This window comes from Protopterus annectens, chromosome 8.part0 (genome assembly GCF_019279795.1).
Source record: "Protopterus annectens isolate FY-2018-M chromosome 8.part0, PAN1.0, whole genome shotgun sequence".
In the NCBI taxonomy this organism is placed as follows: Eukaryota; Metazoa; Chordata; order Ceratodontiformes; family Protopteridae; genus Protopterus; species Protopterus annectens.
The window spans coordinates 11,298,038-11,323,434 of NC_056741.1; the positions used below are offsets into that span (position 1 = coordinate 11,298,038).

Sequence of the window (25,397 nt, forward strand, 5' to 3'; positions counted from 1 at the left end):
GTAATGTTACAGCTAGTGTTACTCTTGCAATAGTAACCCAGGATTAATGCATATATAGGTGATATAAACCGCAAGTTAGGCTGAACAGTTTCAGCTGCAGCTATGTAATTCACTCCAAACCAAAACATAAACAATGGCACACAGACAACAAATTATACTGTGAGAGCACGAAGAAATACGAATAACAAACCCAGGCAGGAATACAATACTGAAAAAATTGGAGCTCAGCACAAAGACCTCACTTTGACAGTTGTTTAAAAGTGCAGCAGGTGAATATACACAAACGGAAGCAAACCTTTTTTTTTCCCCTTATTCCGCTTACAAAAATAGCTTGCACTCATATGTCGTGCATGTGTCATCATCTTGTTTCATTATGCTTTGCTGTGACTGCACCTTACGATGGTGTAATTAGTATGGCACATTCAGGAAATAAAAAATATCCTCATTGCAAAGGGAATCTAATAGCATGCACTTACAGTTTAGTTGTTGTGCCTTTTTGGGGTTACTGTTCGCCGATTCACGCATGTCTCCATGCAGAAGATGAGTTCCTATTTTGTGGTTCAGATTCCTTGCACTAAGAGGTTGAGAGGTATGAATGTGACTGCCTAACATTAACTGAGCCGCACTCTTATGCATTATGGTACTGGACTTTAATAGTATAGGTGAGCTACACCAAAAGTTTTAAGGACCATCTATAGGTATGGCCATTCTAGACTATCAAAAGCCATTCAGACATCTAAAAGGACTGCTACTACTGGATCAGTAATTTACCTGCCCATCCACTACTGCATGTAGATAGTCCGCACTGTCTGTCTTGCACGAAGCCCACTGGATTTTTGTGGGGAGGATAGTCTGTACTCTCAACAATAAGATCTTCACCAGCATTTTGTTCCCCAGTGGAACAAGAAGAATAGCCTTGTTGTTGCTTGATCTCCCCCCCTACTTCTTACCTGTCCTGTCAAGGCGATGTTTGCTTTTACTATTCCAACTTAGTTAAGAAGATTGCCTGTTGATTTATTTTATTAAATGATGGAGTTAGAACCAGAACCATTTTATTTATAATTTACAGAAGACATTTGTAATTCCCTTGTACTTTGAAGCATATTTGCATTGTGGTTACTGATTATTCCACTCAATTAACCAGGTGAGATATGTAATTCTTCAGCCGAGCAAGGAGAAAGCTGAAGGGGGGAGGAGCAGGTTGAATAACCCTTTCCTCAGTCTTTTTCCCCCTGGCCCTGTCATCTCTTGCTTGGTTTGCTGTAACTTGATATAGAAGGCTGCAGTGCAAAGGCTTGCAGTTTGTTAGTTTAAAAAAAATTAGGCATTTCTCATTTTCTCTTTAGCTACATATGTATGCCTAATGTCAAAAATGCAAGAATACTATCTATTCATTTTTGTCTGTCTCTGTAACATGACCTTACCTTCCACATTTGTTGGATTACACTGTTTTATGTCACAGTGTACTTTATTGAGGGCCCTAAAATGTAATTTTATTCCACCTTCCCTTCTGCATCAGTCAGGATATTATGGCTTAGCTGTCCCTATCTGGATTTTTCCACACCTCAAGCTTAATTTGTATCTGAAACTTTTCATAGTCTATGGATGCATTCTGTATATACCCCATAGCAGTAATTCTGAGGCATTAATAAAGGCCCCAGGCTGGGCTTGCATCTTGGCAAGTCCCTGATTTGCTCATTTGAAGTGATCTGCTATCAGTGCTGAAAGGCATCTGCTCTGAAAAAAAAATAGGATTCATTTCCACAATCCAGGATTAGCTTTTTATGGCTGTAAACAAATAAAGAGGATGGGTTAGAACAGCCTAAAACTAAATGGCTGTGTGTTTACCTGCACGGTTCATCCCAGTCCATGGTCTAGCACTCCACACTCCTCCTGAACTCTTAAGTTGAAGAGCACAAAAGCACTCGCATGCACAGACACACACACACACGCACACAAAAAAAGATCCCTTTCTTCTGAAACTCTCTGGAACGCTAACACTCCAAACCAAGGCTTTTTCTGGCACTCCTCGCAGCCCTCACCTTACAACTCAAGAGCAAGTCAGGTCCTTTTCGCACACCTCAACACTAAGCCGAGGAGCAAAAAAATCATCGTTATAATTTTAAAAAATGTAAAAAGTCACCTGCAGTGTAGAAAGCAGCTCGTAACATATACCAGCTTCAGTCCTGACTCCAGACTACAAAAGCAGTATCATCGATATTAATTTCAGTCCCGGGTACCGGCATCCAGAAATTCCAGTACAGAAGTGAATAAAGTACTGCACAACTGATCGATCAGATCAACAACTCCAGATTGCACCCCCTAACACCACTTAGGGCAACTGCTGCCCCCTTCACACCACCCTAGCTACAACTGCTGCTGCCTACTTCTAAGACTTTTGCAACCTTATAAAATAAGTGAATAGGCAGATACAATAAAATGTTTTCAGATTAGACGGTGAAGACATGACAGCACTCTGCTCGCTTAAGTACAACTGCATTTTTTTATCCCTTTGCTTACCCAGTGGCTGAGGTGCGAGACTCGGAGATGGAGAAATGAAATTTTTATCATCCTGCCTGCAAACAAGGGTGACTGCTGGACGAACTCTGCAGATTTGCAGAACTTAACTTGTACGCACAGATTTGCTCCACTCACTGCTGCTTGCTGCTGTATTCCCTTTCCCTCCAATTACAATCAAATTTCCGACTGCCTTCTGCATAAGGCCAAAGCTGATGTCACACGCATGCGTCAGCCATAAATTTAAAGTTATAGATAAAAAAAAAAAAAAAAGTTTTGAAAAAAATCGGGAATTAAATGGGACCACTCAGAATTCGTGGCACCCCATTATTTTACCCTCAAAACTGGTAAATACTGAAGAATTCGGTATGGATGAGAGGTATGGCACAGCGGAACTCCGGTCCGCTAATGATTGGCAGTAGATTTGCACTAGGCTGTTATTCTCTTGTATGCATTAACCACCATACTGTTCCATTTACTTCGCAGAGAAGAGAACTTAACTTCATAACAGCCTAGTGCAAATATCCACATGAATGACTAATCAAACCGTCAGCGTCTGACTGTGAGGCGACAACGCTACCGCATATTTTATATATAATTTTATATATAATCAAACACATCACATTTATTGGGGTCTGTACCATACTGTTCCATTTACTTTTATGCTTAATGCATACAAGAGAATAACAGCCTAGTGCAAATATCCACAGGAATGTGAGGAATGTCTGCAGCTTTACACTAAAAAATATACCAGTGGTATTACAGGAAAAAACAAGTACAGTACCTCACCAATTAGGTAGGGAACGGCAGGAAGAGAAGGTAGTTGTTCTGCTGAGCTGACCGGGAACTTGAAACTGCAGTGGCTGAACAGGAACTCCTCGTAGTGCCTATATGGCGGTCTGTGAATTCCTTTACTGTAAAATAGAGGATTCAGTAGCAGGTAAAATCTCCAGTTATTCGCAGAAAGAAGGAAATACCTGCTGCTGGACCCACTATTTATTAGGGGAGAACAAAAGAAGCTTAGGTATGGGGTGGAGGTGTTATGCAAGTGGTGGCTCGGAATGCAAGAATCCGATTGGCTGCCACCACTTGCTTAGCAAGAACTTTTTCAAACGCTTTTTCTGCAAAAACTTCAATGTGACCTTAATGTTAAAACACACTGAATCATAACTAGATATGATAAATTACATATTTAGTTACGATTTCAGAGTGTTTTACATTAAGTTGCACTAAAAATTAGCAGTACACTTTCTCTCGCTTGTGGAAGCACTCGGGGGTAATGGCTTGAAAACTGTATCTTCTCATGGCGCGCTCGGGCTTAAAGGCACAGGCGCCATGAGAAGGCACTCGGGGTTAATGAGTACTCAGTGGAGATTTTTTTTCCGTAACTAGCTTTGGAGGATTTTATGAGGGATCTTAGCTTCTTACTGAGGCTGACCAGGGAGTTCCTCCAATCATGGGATTTTACTCTTTTTTGCGACAGTTTCTTTCTTCTGTTGTAGAGTTTGTTTATGGCAGGGGACCACCAGATTGGCTTTATTTTTTTGGAAGATAGGATCTTGGTTCTGTTAGGGATAGCAAAATCCATGCACTCGTGTAAGTGCTTATAAAGTGCATTTGTGTAAGATTCAGCAGTTGTACCTCTATTGTCCATCTGCATGGGTATCGTGAAGTTTGCCACTTCTGTGTTAAGAAGCGTGAAGTTGGCTTTGGAGAAATTTTTTTCAGTGGTTTCCCTAATGGGGGGTGGGGCTGGGATGTGGATGTCTAGAGTGATTAGCTTGTGGTCAGATCTGACCAACAAGGAATTGACCTGTGGTGTGGAACACCGGTCGGCCGTGTTGGTAATGATCAGGTCTAGGATACTGCTGCCCCTGGTGGGGGTATGGATAAGTTGATCCAAGGCATTGGAATTTATGAATTCCAGAAAATATTGAGCAAAAGAGTTGGTACACGAGTAGTTTTCCCAGTTAATGGTGGGGTAGTTAAAATTGCCCATTATTAGTGTGTTGGGTTGTACACTAATATTTTCCAGTGTATCAAGAAATGAGGAGTGGGAATCCTGGGGCATGGGGGGATCTGTAGCAAGCTACAGTTTGGATTGCAGTCTTGCCCAGAGTTAGTTGCACTTGGATAATCTCGGATGCATTATGCTGAGCAACTAGCCTGGATGTGTGGATATCCTTAATGAATATGGACATGCCTCCGCCTTTAGTGTTTCGGTCCAGGTTAGGTGGCCGAAAGGTGTGGTATGAATTATAGCCTGGTAATGCAGGGGTGCTCTCTGGAGCCTTGAACCAGGTTTCTGTTACTGCACAGATGTAGATGTTCTCCATTTTAAGGAGTGCCTCGAGTGAGTGCATTTTGAGGTTTAGACTTCTAGCATTGAGCAGCATTACCCTCAGATTTTGCTTGCTTGTACCTGTTACGGTGGTGAATTTGTCATTTGAACCATGCCTAAAAAAGGCACTATAGGAGTGGCAAGAGCCTTAGCCAGTATCCGGAATCCCAAGTGCGACAGGTGCAGGCCGTCTCTGGAAAAGGTCTGTCAATCATGTCATCCCAGGCAGACAGACACTGGATCCCCTTAGAATGACACCAGAAGCTTAGCCAATTGTTGAAGTCAGTCATTTTGTCCTTGTACTGTGGTATCATTCTGGGTGATGGCAGGATGCTACTCAGGGCTAGGGTCATACCTGCCTGAGCTACAAGATTGGAGAGCTCCTCCATGTCTCTTTTCATATAGTCCAGGGAGGTATGTCTCAGATCATTCACACCAACATGGACAATGACAGAGTCATATTTTTACTTTTTGTGGAGTGACCTGAGTGCATGCATTATGTGGCGGATCCTGGCACCTGACAGGCAGCTGACAGTAACTTTCTCCTTGTTTAGCCTGGTGAGTGGAACATCAGTGTGCCTGACTATAGAGTCAAAATAGAAGAAAATGCACCGAGCTACACACTGTAAACGTTTACTGGTAGACAAAAACAAAAAACAGAATTTTAGTGTTCATAAGCCTGTTGTTCCCAGGATATATGGCCTACCTAAAATTCATAAGGACTTGCTACTTCCACCTATGCGACCTATTGTTTCAGGTAGTGGCTGGTGTACTGAACCCCTCTCTATATATGTAGAAGGGACTTTACATTGCTTTTTGGACAATTGTTATATTATTTTAAAGGATACTAAGATGTTCCTACAACGGCTACATAATAGGATGGAGACTAGACAGAGATGAGGAATTTGTTCTTGTGACTATGGATATAGAATCTCTGTTTACTAGTATACCAAATGTTTGGGGTGTTTTCTTACTGTGCACAAACTGTTGACTAATAATAAGATACAGTTAATTTGTACTCTATTAGAAATCATTTTAGAAAATAATATTGTTATGTTCCAAGAACAGTTTTTCCTGCAAAAAGTTGGCGTAGCGATGGGCACTGCCTGTGCCAATAGCTATGCCAACTTAGCACTGGTTAGTTGGGAAGAGCAAAATGTTTTGTCCGCTACTAATCCATTCTTTGGACAAAACTGTGGTACATTAGATTTGTAGATGACGTTTTTATGTTACGGAAAGGCTCTGGATCTGATTTAGACCAATTTCTGGACTACTTGCATTCAACAACTGATTTTTTAAGGTTTACACACCAGAGTTCAGCCACTGATATAAGTTTTCTTGATGTAAAGATCAGTAAATCTGACTTGAATAATCTCCGTAGTACTATATACCATAAACCTACTAGAAAGAACACATTGTTGCATAAATCTAGTATGCACCCTAGACACATTCCTAGGAATGTGCTAAGAGGGCAAGTCTTTAGGACACTCAGGCTACACAGTAGTGATAAAGATGCAGTAGCTGCATTGAATGATTTGAAAACTGAGTTTCTGGCTAGGGGATATTCCAATGCAGATATTGATAATACAATATCTGATGCCTGGAAGCTTAGAGATACTAGGTGCAGACCTTATTATAACCACAACAGAGCCATTGCAGATGCAACACATAGTGCCACAGATGGGAATGATTTTAGAGTGGTTCTTCAGTTTTCCAGCAATATTAATCAATATGTGGATGTTGTCAAGAAATACTGGTATATTTTACAAGAAGTTCCTGGCGTTGTAGACAAGGTTGGACTGACTCCACACTTTAGTTTTAAGAATAGTAAGTCACTTAAACAACATCTTTGTCATGGGGAAACATGCAAAAAGTTAACTTATTCTGCTCGCCGTGGAACCTTTCCATGCAGGCACTGTAGTGCCTGCCAGTTTTTCTATAGCAAATATAATTATATGCATCCTACCAGGCATTTTTCATTATACTCTAATCAATACTCAGATTGCAGAGCAACTGATGTTGCTATTATTGTTTTTGTCAACAATGCCATGCCTATTATGTAGGCAAAACGAGTAGAATGTTGAAAGATCGTATTTTAGAACATGTGAGAGATATTACCAACTGTAAACAATCTAGTGCTTTGGCCTGTCAAGTTATGTCTAATGATCGCTCACATTCATTAAATTCTTGGTTTTGCAACATATTTATACGAACCCTAGGGGTGGTGACATAGAGAATATAACAGAGGGGTATGAGCAAAAATGGATATTGAAGCTTAATGCTGAGAAGTTTCCTGGATTGAATGCTGCCACTACCTTGGTCCCCTTTTTAAAGGCTTGACCACTTATGCACTGATTTTAAGATCTTTTATCAGACATTTTAGAGGTTTTTAGGCTTTCATATGTCTTACTTTTTTATATTGTCTTTGTTTTAATTTATATGTGTATGTATATGGTCTTCTACACTATATATAGTGTGTTTATATATGTTTTAGTTATTTAGTAAGTGTGTGTTACATAATATGTATAGTACTCTCATTGCAGGATTCACTGTGGTAAGCCTTCCTAGATTATTGATTCTGTACAGCTTGCTCGCTTTAATTAGTCAATTGAGTAATGGATGTTTGACTATTTAAATAGAGTGTTAGCTTTTTACTGTTGTCTGATGAAGCAACTTTATGTTGTGAAAGCGCTCACCATTTTCTGTTTTTTGTTTTTTGTTTTTGTCTACTAATAAACGTTTATAGTGTGTTAAAAAAAAAAAAACACCATTTTCTGTTTTTTGTTTTTGTCTACCAATAAACATTTATAGTGTGTTAGCTCGGTGCATTTTCTTCTATTTTGTCTGTTTTTTTCTGCACCTTGCTTTTACCCACGACCGTTTTTGTTTTTACATTACTGACTATAGAGTCACCTATGACTAGAGTGTCGGGTATGTTGTTATGCCTTATGGGCTGTGGTTGAGTGGCACACTGAGTTTGTGGGCTATGTGTCATTTGGGTTGTGTTGGGGGGTGGAGGTTGCTTGCGTTTCTGCTTTGGAGGGCTCTGTTGCTTGGGCAGATTTTTATTGAGAGCCTCTGCAAATGTAGGTGTGTGTTTTGTGTTTCTTTGTGTGTGTTTTGGTGGTGTAGGTTTTGAGGGACTATGATGAGTGTGGTGTGGTGCAAGTGATTACCTTTTCCTCTTGACTGTCTATTCCAGTCTTGGGTGAAGAGAGCTTTGCTTCCAGTTTGGCTATATAAGTGCATCTCTCACAGGTTGTAGTGTTGGGTGGTAGGAGGAGAGGGTTGTCTGTGTACATGAGGCAATTGCTGCATTGCCCCAAGATTCTCAGATTCATCAGCTAGACAGGAGAAAACACTGGGAGCTGACCCTTAGGCATGCCTGGATAGGTGCTTATTTATTAAGTACTAAAAACCAATAACTTGCCTTTCAACAATATTTAAATTATATACTGTAATTGATGCAATGTTTATAGTCAGAAAAAAATTAGTTATGGGAATAGAACAAAAAGGTGATACAATGAACTCATATGGAACAAATGATTATTTATTGCTAAACAAAGCCATAGCACAAAGTTGTAAAAGGGGGAAGAATCCAATTATGGCATGGATAGATTACAAAAAAAAAAAAAAAACATTTGACAACTTCCCACATTCATGGATAAAGGAGTGCTTACAGATGTGTATGATATACCCTATATTGATCAGTTGCACAGGAGTTTCCATGAAACAGTGGCAAATCACTATAAAGCTGAGCCATGCCAAAGGGCAAATAATTGTCCCAGGGATTAAAACTGAAAGGGGTTTATTCCAGGGTGATTCTTTCTACACCACTGTTTTTTGTCTTGTCTTTAACTCATTAAGCTGATTACTTAATGGAGACTAATACAGTTTAGCTCCCAGAAACCAACTTTGTTTAAAGTCTTCTCATCTGCTTTTTGTGTTTGACTTAAAATTGTATAGCCCAACAGATGAGTTGAAGGCACAACTAAAATGGTTAAAACTTTTTCAGATGACATAAGAATGACATTTCGTCTTGATAAATGTGCAAAAGCAACATTTTAAAAAGGAAAGCTACAGCATCAAGAAAATATCAAATGGAGTAGTAATGTGATGTAAAGGATCTTGAGCAGGAGAGAGTGTATTAATATTTGGGAATAGATGAAGGGTCTGCAATACAGCATAAGCAAATGTGAGTAAAGCTCAGTAAAGAATACTTCAGAGAACTAAAACTAATATTGAAAAGTGCCTTGACGTCTAGGAATAAAGTCCGAGCTATAAATTAAGTTGTTCTTCCTGTTCTAACTTACTACTGTGGGGTGATTGATTGGCCCTAAAAAGTATTAAATCAGTTGGACACAAAAACATTAAAAATTCTTCATGCTTAAAGTGATGTATAAAAAAAAACTGTATATGACAATGACACATTCCTTGTTCTGAAAGAACCTCCTCAAAACTGACTGCTTGTATAGCTCTGCAATCGTAGGACTGCATACATGTCTGCTGAGCTCATCCAAATGTAAAGAAGAACAAGTCTATGGTGACATATTTGTTTAGTTTAGCAGAAGCATTTCAGAATACATTCAGAAGGGAAATTAAAGCAGAAGTAGACAGTAATGCGACACTAACTGACTGCCTAAAATAATAGAGATACAAGGAAAATGATCAAGTTAGAAGGAAAACGTAAAGTGCACAAATATACTGCTGAGTACAGGGACCTTCAGGACCAGCCTTATGTTGACCAAGACTTGATGCAGGAATCCAAGAGAAAAAAGGCTAATGGCAGCCTAGGATACTGGACTGCTTACGCACTAGCTTACAAAATCCATTGAAAATGCTGGAGAAACAGACAAATGCATGTTCTGTTAAATAGTATTAGAGAAAATTACATATATTGTTAGTGGAAGTGATAGACTCATGGCAGAAGGCCTGTACACTGAAAGGCATAATAATGTGGCAAGACTGCAGCATTGGGGATTGTGCAAACACTGCAATATACTAGTAGCTGCGAAGCACTGGAAACAAATCACAACAATTTGAAAAATAGATTCAAGAAAACTCATATTGTAGTCCATGTAAAAGGGACAAAAGTAGTGTTAATCACTGAAATTGCTAAACCCAGCAATTACAGTGTTTTGTCTACAGAGACATGCTGTCATAAATCACCAGGATTTGCAAGCAGAAGTGAGAGCGATGTGGATAAACCATACCCAGACAGTAGCAATAGTAGTAGGACCAGCAAGTGTAATAATATAATCGACAATCATACTTAAATATGCTAACAATACATGGAACGCCTTAGGAGCCAAGTCTTGGCACACTGCGGTTGCTGACAAGAGCACTGTTAGCTGACATCACGCTAATTTCTGTACTCTAATCATGTCCTGATTTAGGAGTGGGTCCATTCCCTTCATGGTATTAGAAACTCAAGACACTTGGAGAAATGAAACCCTGAGAGATGTAAGAATGATAGATGGTGCCAACAAATGTGCAAAAGCTACATTTGTAGCAGCAAAACTGCAGCATCATGAAAACATTGATGTGGAAATGTAAGTAAAATAAATTAAATGAGATAGAGTATATAAATAGTAGATTTATGGTCAACAGTACAGCACAAACAAATGTGTGAATTTGATCTCATTTTATACTTGGAAAAATCCCATTCAGGCCATTTTAAGACATTGTCAGGAGCTTTCATTTTTACACACAAAGAAAAGCCAAAAAACACTACAAAGCACAAAATAAACAAGTGAAGTGGTAGGAGAAAACTGGTGAAAAGGCTGGTAAAAAAGTCACGTTGTAATCACTGCAACCAAAATCATTTATTAGGTAAGCGCTTTCGGTGGAGAAAATATCCCACCTTCATCAGACCTTACCTAATAAATGATTTTGGTTGCAGTGATTACAACGTGACTTTTTTACCAGCCTTTTCACCAGCTTTCTCCTACCACTTCGCTTGTTTATTTTGTGCTTTGTAGAGCTTTCATTTTTAAAATGTGGATATGCATCAAAAATTGTTATTTTGTTTCTCTTATTTAATAACAATGTAGCTACTTGTCTTTCCTGATACTTCTAGTTCCACAAAAATATTCTATATATTCTAATAACTCAACTGTGTACTTTTTCTTTACATCTTTGTTGTACTAATCCTAAAAAAATGTTTATGCTATACAATTGTATAAAACTTTATATTCATTGTATTATTATTATTCTTTAGAAAAGCTGTTGTAAAAAGACTGGAACATACAGTGGATATAAAAAGTTTACACACATCTGTTAAAATTCAAGGTTTTTGTGATATAAAAAAATGTGACCACGGTAAATGTATAATTCGATTGAAAAACAAACAAATATGTTAGGGGAAAAATAAAAAAATTAAAAACGTACAATAAACTGGTTGCATAAGTGTGCACACCCTTAAATTAATACTTTGTTGAAATACCCTTTGATTTAATTACAAGAGGAAGGGCTAAGGAATTCTAATAGAACTACCTCTATACATACAGATAGATATATCTACTTATATATGTACTGTGATTAAGATGCAAGCCATACTGTGTTGAAAGCAGATTGTTATCTCTAAGATATTGTGAGTATTTGAAGAATTTTGGATAGAGGAGGAGGATAGTGACAGATTTGCAATTCGACAGGTCAGTGGACTTGCCTCCTTTGTGAAACATAAGATACATGATTGTTTCCGCATGAAAGCCACAAGATTCTTTTATAGATTTTTTTATTAGGATGGGCGTTAGGTTGTCCAGTGCACCTGCACTAGTTTTGATGCATTCATCTGAGGCATTGTCAGATGCCAGGATAAAATAATTTAGTTTGCGAAGATGCTGCCTGGTGGCCAAAGTTGAAATTATTTTAAGAGAAATGCAGCAGTAATACTGTCAGCCTGGAGAAGAGAGAATAGACTGGTTGAAGTTCTCTACTTAATTAGGTGAAGTAGCTGCATTTATGAAATTAATGTTAAATTTACAGACGGTATTTGTGTTTGTTGATGGTAAAGAGTTTAGTTGAGATGATTTACCAGGTTTTAGATTGTTTGTGGTGGTCCAAAAATGTTTAGGGTTACTATTACTAATGTGCTTCTGTACGGTTAAAGTTTTCTTCAGATTTTGACTAATTGCATAAATATTGATAGTGTTGGTAGTTAAATGTTGATGTTTGGATTGTGTTTCACTGGCTTGCCAGGTTATCCAAGCTTCATCCCTTTTTTCTTGAGTTGTTTTGTTTTAGGGTTCGCTGGAGATCAGGAAGATCTTTTACTCTTTTATTCCTGATAGGAGCTTGTTGGTTTGCTATGTTAAGAAAGATGCCATTGAATGTTTGATGGCTTTATTCAGTGGGAAAAATTTTAATAGGTTCACCCTGCAAAGTTTTAATGTGGAGAATTCCGAGAATTTTGACTGTAGTGCAAGATGGCACATGTAGGGTGACGGTCACTTATTACATCTGGAATTCTACCAGATGCTTTATTTTCCTGAGTTCAGTAGTTAATATCCAATCAACGGTAGTTTTTTACTGTTGAGCTTTTTATGTCTAGTAGGATTATTGCCAAATTATTTAGATGGAAATTGGAGTTATGGGGTTGTGGTGTGCTAATTTACTAGGAAAAGGAATCTGGACCTATTCTGCTGTTTAGTGATTTTGGTGTGACTACCTGCATTTCTAAATTACATTGCAGTTCTTCTGGAGAGTAAGAGATTGTGTTGGTTTATGAACTTGCTTCATTGATTTAAAATGTAGTGGATCTGCTGAGTGTCCTTGGCTTTTTTAGAATGTGTGTTCATTGATTATTAATTAAATGTTGGAGTCATATCGAATATAATGTTGATGCAAATGTTTCCAAAAGTTTATTTTGTTTAAATCAATTTTTTTTAATAAGGAGAGTGAAGTAATGGGGGAAAGTTTCTTTAGCTAGTTTCTGGCTTATGATTTGTAACTTGGATGAGATTTATTGAGGATCAGTCCATGGTTTGGTGTCGAAATGAGAAGGCAAAAAAACAAATGGAAATATGTAGCTATTTCTGTGAAAAAAATCTTACAAGAAAGGGATTAAAGATACTTTGGAATGTTTCATAGATTCATAGAGTATTACTAGGCTAATGACCTCGGGGGGGTGCTTTCTAAGTCTAGCCAAGTTTTCCTGAAAGAATAATGATGTCCTGTATCCAGGCAGGACATTAAGGGCCAGGCATTTATAAGCTACCTCTGTCCATAAGGGACATGGGTGCCAGGCCATGTGTACATTTCCTATTCCTGATCCACTTGTCTAGGTGGTTCTTAAACTGGATAATAGATGAACTCAGATTTATGTGGATGGGAAGCCTGTTTCATAGTAGCGGCAGTTCCCTGTGGCCCATCTGTCTCTCCAGCATGTTCTGTTTCAGTCACAAACAAAGCTGAGGTTCCTAGACCTTGTAATTATGGTACTCTTTGACTTGTGAATATGTAGGAGATTCATAAGTGTGGACTTTGTGGATGCGTCATAAGCTAGGCATAGATCACCCCTCTGCAGTTTATAAGCGACTGAGTAGAGGGAAAGGACTTTAAGGGGCTCTGCATAAGGCAGGTTTGTTACACCTTGTATTCTTTGTGAGAAACCTTTGAGGTCACTCTAGTTGCTGCATATGCCTGGTCAGGTACATACCAAAGGGAGCACTGTACTCTATGATTGGTCTGATAAGGATGGAATACAGTGGGATAATGACCTCTTTGGACCTAGATGCCATGCACTTACTTACAAGTTGCGCAACATAAGAGGATTTCCTCACCACTGTGGCCACATGGTGTCTGTGTGTGTACCCAGATCCCTGACCACTGGGTCGACCCTTAGGGGCATATTATCAACATGGTAATTAGCCAGGATGGTGGACTTCTCAAAGGATGTAAGTATACATTTCTCAACACTGAGTTTAGGACCATGATTTTGGCACCATTTGTTAGTTAGAGATAGATCTTCTTGAAGAATGCTACTGTCTACAATGGAGTCTATGATAACCCCCAGCTTGCAATTATCTGCAAAATTAGCCATAAACCTTCAACATTTGGTTCCTTTTCAGAGCAAATCTATTTTGACCTTCTTAGTCCTATCAGTACACCAGTTGGCTATTCAACAGGTGATAAAAGGGTTTATACCTAAATTAGTGAGCTTGTCTATAATGCCTGAGTGAGGTGTTGTCAAAAGCCTTGACCAGGTTGACGTAAGCTGTGTGCACAGTCTTACCTTCATCCATTGCTATAGGCATGACCTTCCTTTAACAAAAATGGACTTTGATGGGTCCAGTGTTTGCAGGTTGCCTATGTCCTCTTTCATCATGTTGATGATCATTTTTTCCATGGCCTTACATATGAGGCTGGTCAGACTTATGGGCCTGTAGTTAGCCTGATCAGTGGTTGGACCTTCTTTGTGCAAGAGGTATGACTGTAGCTATTTTCCATTCCTTGAGTGTAAAACCTTACTGAAAGCTTCAGTTGGAAAGTGATTCATGTGGACCAGAGAGGTCATGTTTCATGCTAATTATTAAACATCCTGGAATGTTATTGGGCCTGTCAGTACAGTGTTTTTGACCTTGGAAAGTGCCTTTATGACCTCTTCTGTAGTAATGGCTGGGGGATTGTGTTATGTAGTATTTCCTTTGGACTATCGGATTGGGAAGTGGGGGGGGGAGAAATTTGAGCTGAACCTGTCAGCCAAAAGGTTAACAATGTCCTCCAGTTCAGTATGGGTGATGTAATTTACAATAAATTCTGCCCATTGTTGTGCATTTCCCCTGAGATTACGGGCATAACTGTAGAAAGCTTTGTGGTTGTCCTTTGCCTGAGAAGCTATTTTTCCTTAAATTTAGCCTTTGACGTATTAACCCTCTTAGCTGCTTGTTTAGATTGGTCAGGGAGCTTTTAGTATGTATGGCTTTGTTCCTCCTATGCTTGGCTAAGATTCTTTTCTTTTGTTGTATAACCGATTAATATTGTGATTTCACCAGAGTGGCTTGTCTTTTGAGTTTGCCTTATTCTTAATATGAGTGGGTACAGCTCGCTCTATACAGCTGTCAATATGGCTGTACAGAGATTTTATAAATAACTCAGTATATTCTATGGTGTTTACTGGGTTTGGGGATAGTTTGAATTTAGCCGGGGTGTTACTTAGTGGAGAGAGGTTGCCTTGGAATAGTTCCTAAAGGGTTTCGGTTTCGCTGGATCCCCAGATTTAATTTTTATTTCAAGTATTACTGCTTTGTGGTCAGATCTAATGAGCAAAGATATTGCACTGAATGAGGAACACTACCCCCCCATGTTCATGAATACAACTTCAAGGATGGTTGTACCCCTCATAGGAGAATAGACCAACTGTTCTAGGATGTTGGTATTAACAAAGTTTATGAGAATATGGGCTTGTGCATTGGAAGTGATGTAGGATTCCCAAGCTGTAGAGAAGAATATCATATTGAGTTGAACTGTGAGGGACTCTAGTACATTGAGATATGTAGTATGGGTTTCCTGGGACAGGGAGAGGGACCTATATGTTGCAAGGGTGTGACACAACACCCTGTTTATGGTGAGCTACACATGTAAAAGTTATATTGGGTCATACAGTTTAACTAGTCTGGATGTGAGATTGGTTTTAACATAGACTGACACTCCTCCACCTTTATAGGTTCATAGGTTCATACTAGGCTAACTGCCCTTGTGAGCCATTTTAAGCCTAGCCAATTATCCCCTGTGAGATTCAAACCCTGTACTTTGTGTTTGTAAGGCAAACACCTTAACCATTAGGCCTTTAGTTCACTCCTATGCAGTAGTTGGCCTAAAGATGTGAAAGGCATTATAACCTTGCATTGCTGGGGTACTTTAAATCATGTTACTACTCAGAGGTCTACACTCTTCACGGAGAAAGGCTACCTGTTCTACCACAAGAGTAGAGACCACAAACCTTCTTTACATAAGATAGCTAGTTTGAAGCCCAAGTGATTAAATCTTACCTAGAAGGCTTTGAATAACCGTTACAATTTAATCGTGTTACTAACCAGCAGTAATAAATGCAGCAGATTAAATGCAACTGAACACTTTAAGAACATGCAGCAAAAAACTAAATAAAGTAGAAAGAAGCACAAATACAGTAAAACAGCTGAATAAAGTACAATGTTTAGTAAGTGGGAAGGAAGGAAGGAAACCGAAGATAATTCAAGTTTAAGAGACTATTGGGAAGGGGGCTTCTCAGCTGATCTGTCAGTACTCAGCAAATGAGCTGATGAGATGGTACTGGGAGTGGTGTCCAAAGTCAGATTTATAGTTGGGGCAGGCAACTCAAAAGTCAGCAAGTTTAAGAGTACAACAGCAGTAGGGTGGGTTGGTAGGAAAAATCAAATGCAGACAGAGATCAGCAATAGTTAAGCAGAGAATAACAAGTCATACAAGCACTACAGCAAAATAAAGATGCCTCTAAATATTTGTAGTTAAGTGAGGAAAGCTGTTTCTCAACTTCTCCAAGTAATTATCTAGGTGTTATTCAATGTCTGCAAAGGAACTCTTTTCAAACTTGTCTAACTGACCCTAGACAAGACCACTTAAAACTCCAAATGAACCAAAAACTTGAAACAAAATGGAATGCAGTATAAGATAAAGATAAAAAATAGAAGTAACCAAACCTTAATTAATAACTTTAATTCAAAATCAAATGCAGACAGAGTTCAGCAATAGTTAGACAGAGAACAGCAAGTCAAGCAAGCACTACTGTTAATTTGCTAATGAACCAGTCAGCCATGTTAAAATAGCCAGGATGTTCATTGATGATACATTTTACCCTCAAGTGTTATGTTCAGAAGAGACAGACCTGCTGCAGCTTGGATTTAAATATAGATATTTTGCTTCATTTGTGGTATGAAGTAAGTAAAATTAAACTTTTGGTAAATGTCTGCTTACTAAGGATAGAAACAAGCCAGTATGTTGGATGAGGGTGATATGTTGTACTTAATGGCCACAAGAGATCAGTAGGGTACACAGTGGCAGGTTGTGTACATCTTCTGATAAGTGTCTCAGTCTGATTTTAGAGTGTTATTGGGGAAGTTGATGGGTTCTCATGAAGGAATCACTCTTAATCCACAAATGGGACCTGTTTGGGGAACCTGAAGTAGTTCAAAGAGAGTTCAGAATGAGGAGGGTTCCAGCTGTAATGAGGTATTTTTCTTGTTAAATTCTGGCATTCGGAGACTTCCATAGAGGTCGCAAACTGTAAGATAATGCATACATGTGTTATCCAACTTTGACATGACTCAGTATCATGAAGTGAGGCAACTGCTAGGAGGGAGCACCTGTACATGAGGGAAACATTAGAAACATTCCTAATTTGTGTTGCAGACCATATGGATCAGGTAGAGTTAGATTAGATGTTATTATGAACCTTAAGTGCTGGAAACATACTTTTTACTGTATATTCCACAAAACATCCAACAGGCCAACCAATGCTGTAGGAAGTCACAACTTCAATTCCGTTTTAAAAACAAAAATATCCTTTATTCCAAGAGGTAAGTGCTTTCATGGTGAAACCACCACTTCATCAGACCATAACAAAAAGCAATACTTTACAGAACATGTATATATGCACTCCAATCAATTTAAATGGACCAGTGACAAGCTTCAATTAAATTCATGTGCCATTGTTAAAGACATACAAACTTAAAACAGAATATTGCCAATACTCTATGAATTAAATCACATAAATATTATGTCAATCATTAAAATAAAAAAACTCATAGAAATTAAAAATTCCTTCTTTACAAATCGTATTGAAAACTAAGATACTATAAAAAACATATAGTGAATAGTAAAATTATGCCAATAAACTTTATATACCTGGCTGAAGTGAAACTATTTCGGAAGTTTCCTATTCTTTAAGATGGGTCTTATAGGGATTCTATCATTTAGTCCCTTTCCCCTGTCTGCTTTTAACCTGATAATCCATCTTATTTCTGAGGTTTCTGTATAATTGGATATATCTCCCCCTCTCTCATTCTCCCATATTTCCTCTATGGCTAAGAATCTAAAATTATGTGTCTGTCCTTCTTGATTAGCGTGCTTAGCCAATGCATTGGTAAGGGTCCCTTTCCTAATATTATTTATATGTTCCCTTATCCTATATCTAAATTTTCTGTTCGTTTTTCCCACATAGTATGCGGAACAGGCATTACATATTTCCAAATAAACTATGTTTATTGAGTTACAGTCCGCTGTCACTTGAAAAGACATTATTTGTCCTGTATCAGGATGACTAAAACTGTTGGTGGTATCTATGTGGCAACATTGATTGCATATGTTGCAAGTGCTGGTGCCTTTCCTATTGCCATTTTTCCTCATTATTTCCTTAGGATAACAAAACATCCTTTTTAATGTTTTTCTATTCTTAAAGAGAAAATTTGGTTTATCACCCACTATGTTCCTCAGCTCATTATCCGATACTAAAACAGGCCAGTGTTTCCTTATTATATCAATAACTGTGTGCAAGTTCCTAGTGTAGGATGTCGGTACTCGTACACCTGTGTTCACCTTGCTCTTTTCTGAAACTACTTTATTTAGAATCATTTTGGACGAGAAATAGGGTTTACCTATATCCCTTCTCCAGTTACTAGCCCCTTGTAGTATTCCTTCTGTGTATTTATCATTGTAACCCCTTTGTTGTAGTCTTTCCTTAAATTCAATGAGCTCATATTTGAATTCATCATCTTTAGCAGTTAACCTTGATGTTCATAGGGTCTGCCCTTTGACCACATTTCTAAAAACATGTTGGGGATGCATGCTTCCTCTGTGCAAAATCTCATTTATAAGACGATCTTTGCTATATATCTTAGTTGAAAACTCACCATCCTCATTACAAATTACCTTGTCATCTAAAAAATCCATTTCATCATAGGAACTTCTAACAGTAAATTTCAAAAATTGGGTACTTTGATCTATATATGTATGGAAATTTGATAACATCTCTCTGTCACCTTGCCATAACATAAAAAGGTTGTCAACAAAACGCCTATAAAATCTCAGTTGAGGGCAGTATTTCCCAAAACATATTTATTCTCCCAAGTAGCCATCACTATGTTAGCATAGCTATTCGCTGATCCTTCTGTAAGAATAACTGATGTTCAAATAGCATAACATTGTTACTCAAAATTAATTCCATAAGATGGCATATTAAATCAATTTTCCCATGTTCATGTCCACTCTAATTTATTAAATACTCCCTTAAATATTCAACACCCTCCTTATTGAGAATTGAGGTAAAAAGTGAGTGGACATCCAAAGTTACTAATAACATTCTATGACTGCCCTTCTCTTGCTCTAAGAATTCAAAAAGATCTTCAAGAAATTGTTGGGAATCTCTCAATATATATTTATTCTTGTTACCGACCTGTCTTAGTTGTTTTTCCACAAATATGTAGATGGGTTGTGTACTCCATCCATTGCCAGAGACAATTGGTCTCATGGGTGGTTTGTTGGATTTTTGTGGACCTTTGTTAAACCATGTATGCTAGGTATTTTGGGATGTTCCACTTTAAAATTATTATGTAAATCTTCTGTAATCTCATTGTTCAGAAGATTCTCATGCAGAATATTTTCCAATCTCCACAACATAGCATTCATTGTATTCATATCTATATTCGAATACACATTTTCATCACCCAACAGTTCATACATCCTGCAGTAGTAGTAATCCCTATCCATTATTATTACTAGACCACCTTTATCAGCCTATTTAATGATTATTCCAACATCCATCTGTAATGCCTTTAAGGCCTCATATTCATTATAACTCATATTAAAGTTCTTACCTCTATTTTGTTGTTTATCAAATGCTTCAAATAGATCCTTCTCACAAAGTTGTACAAAGACATCCACTATCGGGTTACTAGGAGGCATAAATGTACTAGGCTTTTTAAAAAAAACATCTCATTGTTGTCACATTGTCCCTTAAACAACGGTTTTAACAGTACATTCCTACTGAATATCTTCAAGTCGATAATCTTGTCTGTTATCTCGGCATTCTGTGTGGGAATAAATGATAATCCTCTATTAAGTACACTGGCTTCATCATTAGTGAGTTCCCTTTTCGATATGTTCCACATTAGGGGGAATTCATCTCCCATCTCCTTCTCGCCCGTTTGTGACCTGGCGATAAGTGTTCCTTCCTTTTGATTCGACCCCTGCTGTGGGAGTGATCTCGTGCCTCCATTCGATTCAGTGAGCATTTCCTGATGGGAAAAACTTGAAAATCCATCTGTGGATTTGGCGTTGACACCACCGTTTGCGTAGGTGTTCCTTCCGATGTAGATGGTATAGCTTTTTCAAACACCTTGTTCAAATATCGCATGATGTTCGTGAATATTGCTTTGGTAATTTCTGGTATTGGAGGTGTGGAAGCCTTCTTTCTCACTTCGGGTTTTTCATTTAAAGACACAGCCTCTTTTAGAGCATTATTCTGATTAGATTCTGAATTAATCTGAACAGTTTGTTGATCTATGTTCATACCCCGGTTCTCTACATGTGTCTTAGGCCAAATAAATATTTGACCTTCTTTAAAATCTCGTTTATTCCTCTCCAATTTATTCCATTTCTGGTGTAATAATTTATTATCAAAGACAGATACTGATTCTATAATCATACACAATTTCTTTTCTACCTATTTCTCATCCAAAACAATTCTAAATAAAGTAGTTTCAGAAAAGAGCAAGGTGAACACAGGTGTACGAGTACCGACATACTACACTAGCAACTCGCACACAGTTATTGATATAATAAGGAAACACTGGCCTGTTTTAGTATCGGATAATGAGCTGAGGAATATAGTGGGTGATAAACCAAATTTTCTCTTTAAGAATAGAAAAACATTAAAAAGGATGTTATGTTATCCTAAGGAAGTAATGAGGAAAAATGACAACAGGAAAGGCACCAGCACTTGTAATAGATGCAATCAATGTTGCCACATAGATACCACCAAGAGTTTTAGTCATCCTGATACAGGACAAATAATGTCTTTTCAAGTGACAGCGGACTGTAACTCAATAAACATAGTTTATTTGGCAATATGCAATACCTGTTCCGCATGCTATGTGGGAAAAACGAACAGAAAATTTAGATATAGGATAAGGGAACACACAAATAATATTAGGAAAGGGAGCCTTACCAATGCATTGGCTAAGCACGCTAATCAAGAAGGACAGACACATAATTTTAGATTCTTAGCCATAGAGGAAATATGGGAGAATGAGAGAGGGGGAGATATATCCAATTATACAGAAACCTCAGAAATAAGACGGATTATCAGGTTAAAAGCAGACGGGAAAGGGACTAAATGATAGAATCCCTATAAGACCCATCTTAAAGAATAGGAAACTTCCCAAATAGTTTCACTTCAGGCAGGTATATAAATTTTATTGGAATAATTTTGCTATTCACTATATGTTTTTGTAGTATCTTAGTTTTCAGTACGATTTGTAAAGAAGGAATTTTTAATTTCTATGAGTTTTTTATTGTAATGATTGACATAATATTTATGTGATTTCATTCATAGAGTATTGGCAATATTCTGTTTTAAGTTTGTATGTCTTTAACAATGGCACATGAATTTAATTGAAGCTTGTCATTGGTCCATTTGAATTGATTGGAGTGTATATATACATGTTCTGTAAAGTATTGTTTTTTGTTATGGTCTGATGAAGTGGTGGTTTCACCATGAAAGCACCTACCTCTTGGAATAAATGATATTTCTGTTTTTAAAACGGAATTGAAGTTGTGACTTCCTACAGCATTGGTTGGCCTGTTGGATGTTTTGTGGAATATTTTTAAATTGTTTTACCAATAGTTCATTTATCTTAGCCACATCTTGTTTGGTGTTATACTTTTTACTGTGGCAACATTGGGTACGGAGACTGCTTGGAGGGGTGGCATGAGGTATGGAGAGGGGTGCATTAGTGAGACTGACTTGCTTTTACTGCAGTCCCAGTGGGACATTTTTATGATTAAGCTGAGGGGAGTTACTGGTTGCTTATACTGATTTCCACTAGAAATAAATGAAGGAGTGTTTAAGAGTCTGCTCCTACAGCCTCTACTACAGCATGGTGAATAGGAAGTAACAAAGTAAAGTAGCAGTTTTGGATACACCAGATCAACAACTAGGCCTTGAGTTGAAGGACTTTAGCAGTCCATGTCTTGTGTACTGTTGTTGCCCAGTGCTCTTTGGCATTGAATTGTAAGACACATGACAGCGGATAGATTAGTATTGTCTGTATTTAAGTTGAAAGACCCAGCAGAGCAGGGTACTGTCAAACACTCTGCAGATATTCTTCAGGGCTTCAGCAGGTATTATGCAGGTTTATACCATGGATGCTGTGTAGAGATGAAAAGGACTGGTAGTGGGAATTTAGACACCTGATTGGTGGAGGTGAGCAGACTGCCAAGATTTAGGCATTCTCAGGATGTTGCTCTGCTTCAGCCAGTGAGTGTGATTATGGGATAGAATAACTTCAAGCTGTTGGGACTGATTAGTCTGTCATCACATAAGCTCGTATATTATTTTGATCACTAAGTTGCTTAGGATTTTGAATAACGTCATGACAATGAGTAAAATGCCTGACAGCTAGAAGCAGGTAGTTATGGCCACCACTTTTAAGGAGGGGATGAACCTTATGGTTGCATCTTATTATAGATTAACCTCCCATTCTTATTCATTACTATAATTTTCTCATGGCACTGTGCCAGAGGGGTGATTACTTTGTTCCTGCAGATAGTGGAAACTGGTGTTTATTTTGTAGCTGGCATTAACTCATTCATACTTTCAGTGCCAGTCATGCCGTTTACTGCTTTCTTTCTGTATCTCTTTTTGTGTCTGCAACACTCGATTGGCAGACTATGCTAATATTAATTACACTAATGAATTTTGTGGTGTTCACTCCCATGGTTAAGCAGTTTAAATGTGAGAAAAGTAGTTTTAACTGAACAAGTAATGCAAAAAACTGGAACAGTTGTTCAATTTAAAAGATTTTTCTCAAGTTTGTTTCTCTTTGAGCTTTAGGCAATATTTGCCAAGCCAACCCACAGTAAATTTTCTTTGAGCTCTAGGCACTCTTTGCCAAGCCTACCTGCAGTCTGGAATGTGAAACCTTGTTAACTGACTTTTAGCTGGGTGGACTCAATTGTGGAATGATCACGGTATGTTTAAATGTGAAGAAGACCTTGGATCAGGTTGAGTGATATTTTCTGTCTGCTGTTCTTGAAGCGTTTGGATTCCCTCAGTGCTCTCTGCCAGTGACAAGGCAAATGAACGACGGTATTTCTGCCATAATAAAGTCTGACTTGCATTGGGGGGAGGAGTGAGGCTGCCTGCTTTCCCAATTATCATTTACATTCTGTTTGATCTAGTGAGAGATTCGGAGATCTGTGGGTACCCACCCCAAAACATGGAGGTTGGATTGTACATTTTTGTCAACCACCACTTGAGCAGTGTGTCACAGCAATAGGAGGACATTTCAAAGCTAGATGATTTAGTAATGAAGTCTGTGCCAAGTCATGTTATTCATGAGTAAAGCTTTTGTCTTGGACTTCGAGTTCCCTCACACATCTCTACCTCTGGTATCATGGTATGTCTAGATTTATAGGTATGCTTTTATCTAAGACCTAACCAAATGGTGCAGAAATCATGTGACCTAGTGATGAAGATGTAGTAATGTGTTGATTACTTTCCAGAATGGATGGGGGGGGGGTACAGGTTTTTAAATGTTTAGTCTTCTACTGATCCTCTTATCTTCCTGACAAATTATTTAAAAATAAAAGAGAGTCATAACCTCAGCTCATTTGCCAGCATTTCTTTCTTTCTATTTCTTTTTCAGAGACGAACCATGCTGCTGTTGTACCAGCTATTGTTTTCGGTGTAGCCTTTATTGTCATCACAGCACTCTTTGTGGCCTATCTCATCAAAAGTCAACGCAAGAAAAACAGATCATTTTATTCACAAGGTAAGTGTTACACATGTACTATTTAAATGCAAAAATGTATGCCCTGAAATTTGGCAGTTCTGTTTCATTTCATAGACCTGATAGCAAAAAGAGAGGGTAAGTCTTTCCTTCAAGGGCATTCAGCTTTTCCCTCCCCTCCTTTCCTGTATTCTGGGGTAAAAACTGTCTCCATTCTTCTCCAAGCCACTAGAACAGAAATAGACAAAGGCACACTTCTAGAATATGGCCTTCCATGAATAGCATCAGTTTCAAAACAAAACACTAAACTTTTTCAAACAACAGAAAATAGGACCTTTCAGGTTTATTACCCTTTCCTCCAGTCAGGAACGTCACTGCAAAACCCTAGAAAAAGCAAACTTGTTCCTAGTCCGGTCAAAATTATGTAAACCTCTAATAGTCTCTCATTATTCAAACCTCTTGACAACCAATGCTGTTTCTCACCTGACATCCAAACTAACAAGCCGTCCCACCACAAACATTCTTGGAAGTCACACCGGCTCAACGTCCTGCCTGTAACCCCAAAGACCAAGACTCAGTGCACTGACCAAAGTCCCTTCTGTGGAAGTGCATATGAATCTGGATATACACCTGCAGGCTGAGAGGAGCTCCACTGATCAGGCAAGATCAGAGGAACAGTCTTCTGAAAGGCCCAAAGGTATGCATGACCTGACAGTGGGTGGCAGCTTCCAGCAATAGGAAGGGGATTGTCTCTGAAAGAAGTCTGAAAGGGAAAACAGGGGTATTGGGAAACGGCCCTTAAGAGCTCCTGCCTGGGCAGGCAGGGTCCAGTGGTGGGACTCCCTCCGTGAAGTTCAGCAACCTTCACCAGAGACTAAATCCCCTGTGCAGAGGTCCACATATGAGCAGATCTGCCACTCTGTGGCCAAGGGAGTTCCAAAGGGACAGGAGAAATCGTATGAATGGTCCCCTGAGAGGCCCTGAGGGTATTCATGATCCAAACCTGGTGGAGATAGCCTCTAGTAGAGACATGAGCAGGAGCCCATGGCCAGGGTGGCAAGGCTCCCAGCTGTGGAGGAATGTCAGCAGCTGGGGGGGGGGGGGTCAGCTCTGATGGAAAAGAAGATACAGTAGTTGATGGCTGGCTCAAGAGAGCTGCTGCCTGGGCAAGGAGGTTCCAGACATGATCTCTCCAATGTAAGTCTCAGGACCTTTGCCAGTGACTAAATTCCACCTCTGAAAGTCCAGTTAAGAGTGGCTCTGCCCAGCCCCCTCCCCCGCTGCTGACTGAAGTTTCAAGGGGTTCTGCAAAATCAGAGGGACGGTCTCCTGAGAGAGCCTGGTGGCATGTATGATGCAGTATTGCAGGGCAGCCTCCAGGAGAGACAGAAGTGAAGGGGAACTCTGGCAGGAGCCTGCAGCCAGGGTGACAGGGCTCCTGATTGATGAGGAAAAGCAGCAGGGAAGGGTTTGGCCCAGGTGAAAGTGAGAAAAGAAAGACACAGTGGTCAGTGACTGGCCCAGGAGAACTCCTGTCTGGGCAAAGAGAGTCCCGCAGTAGAACCCCTAGTGGA

General features: G+C 38.8%; 1 protein-coding gene across 1 annotated transcript in view; it reads left to right on the forward strand.

The window, feature by feature from the left end:
* The window catches only part of TNFRSF1A (TNF receptor superfamily member 1A), a 931,685-nt gene that overhangs the window by 772,644 nt on the left and 133,644 nt on the right, over positions 1–25,397 (forward strand). Inside the window, exon 7 of the mRNA XM_044079564.1 lies at positions 23,740–23,865. Within this exon, the coding sequence (XP_043935499.1) occupies positions 23,740–23,865 (126 nt within the window). The remainder of the gene's footprint in view (positions 1–23,739; positions 23,866–25,397) is intronic.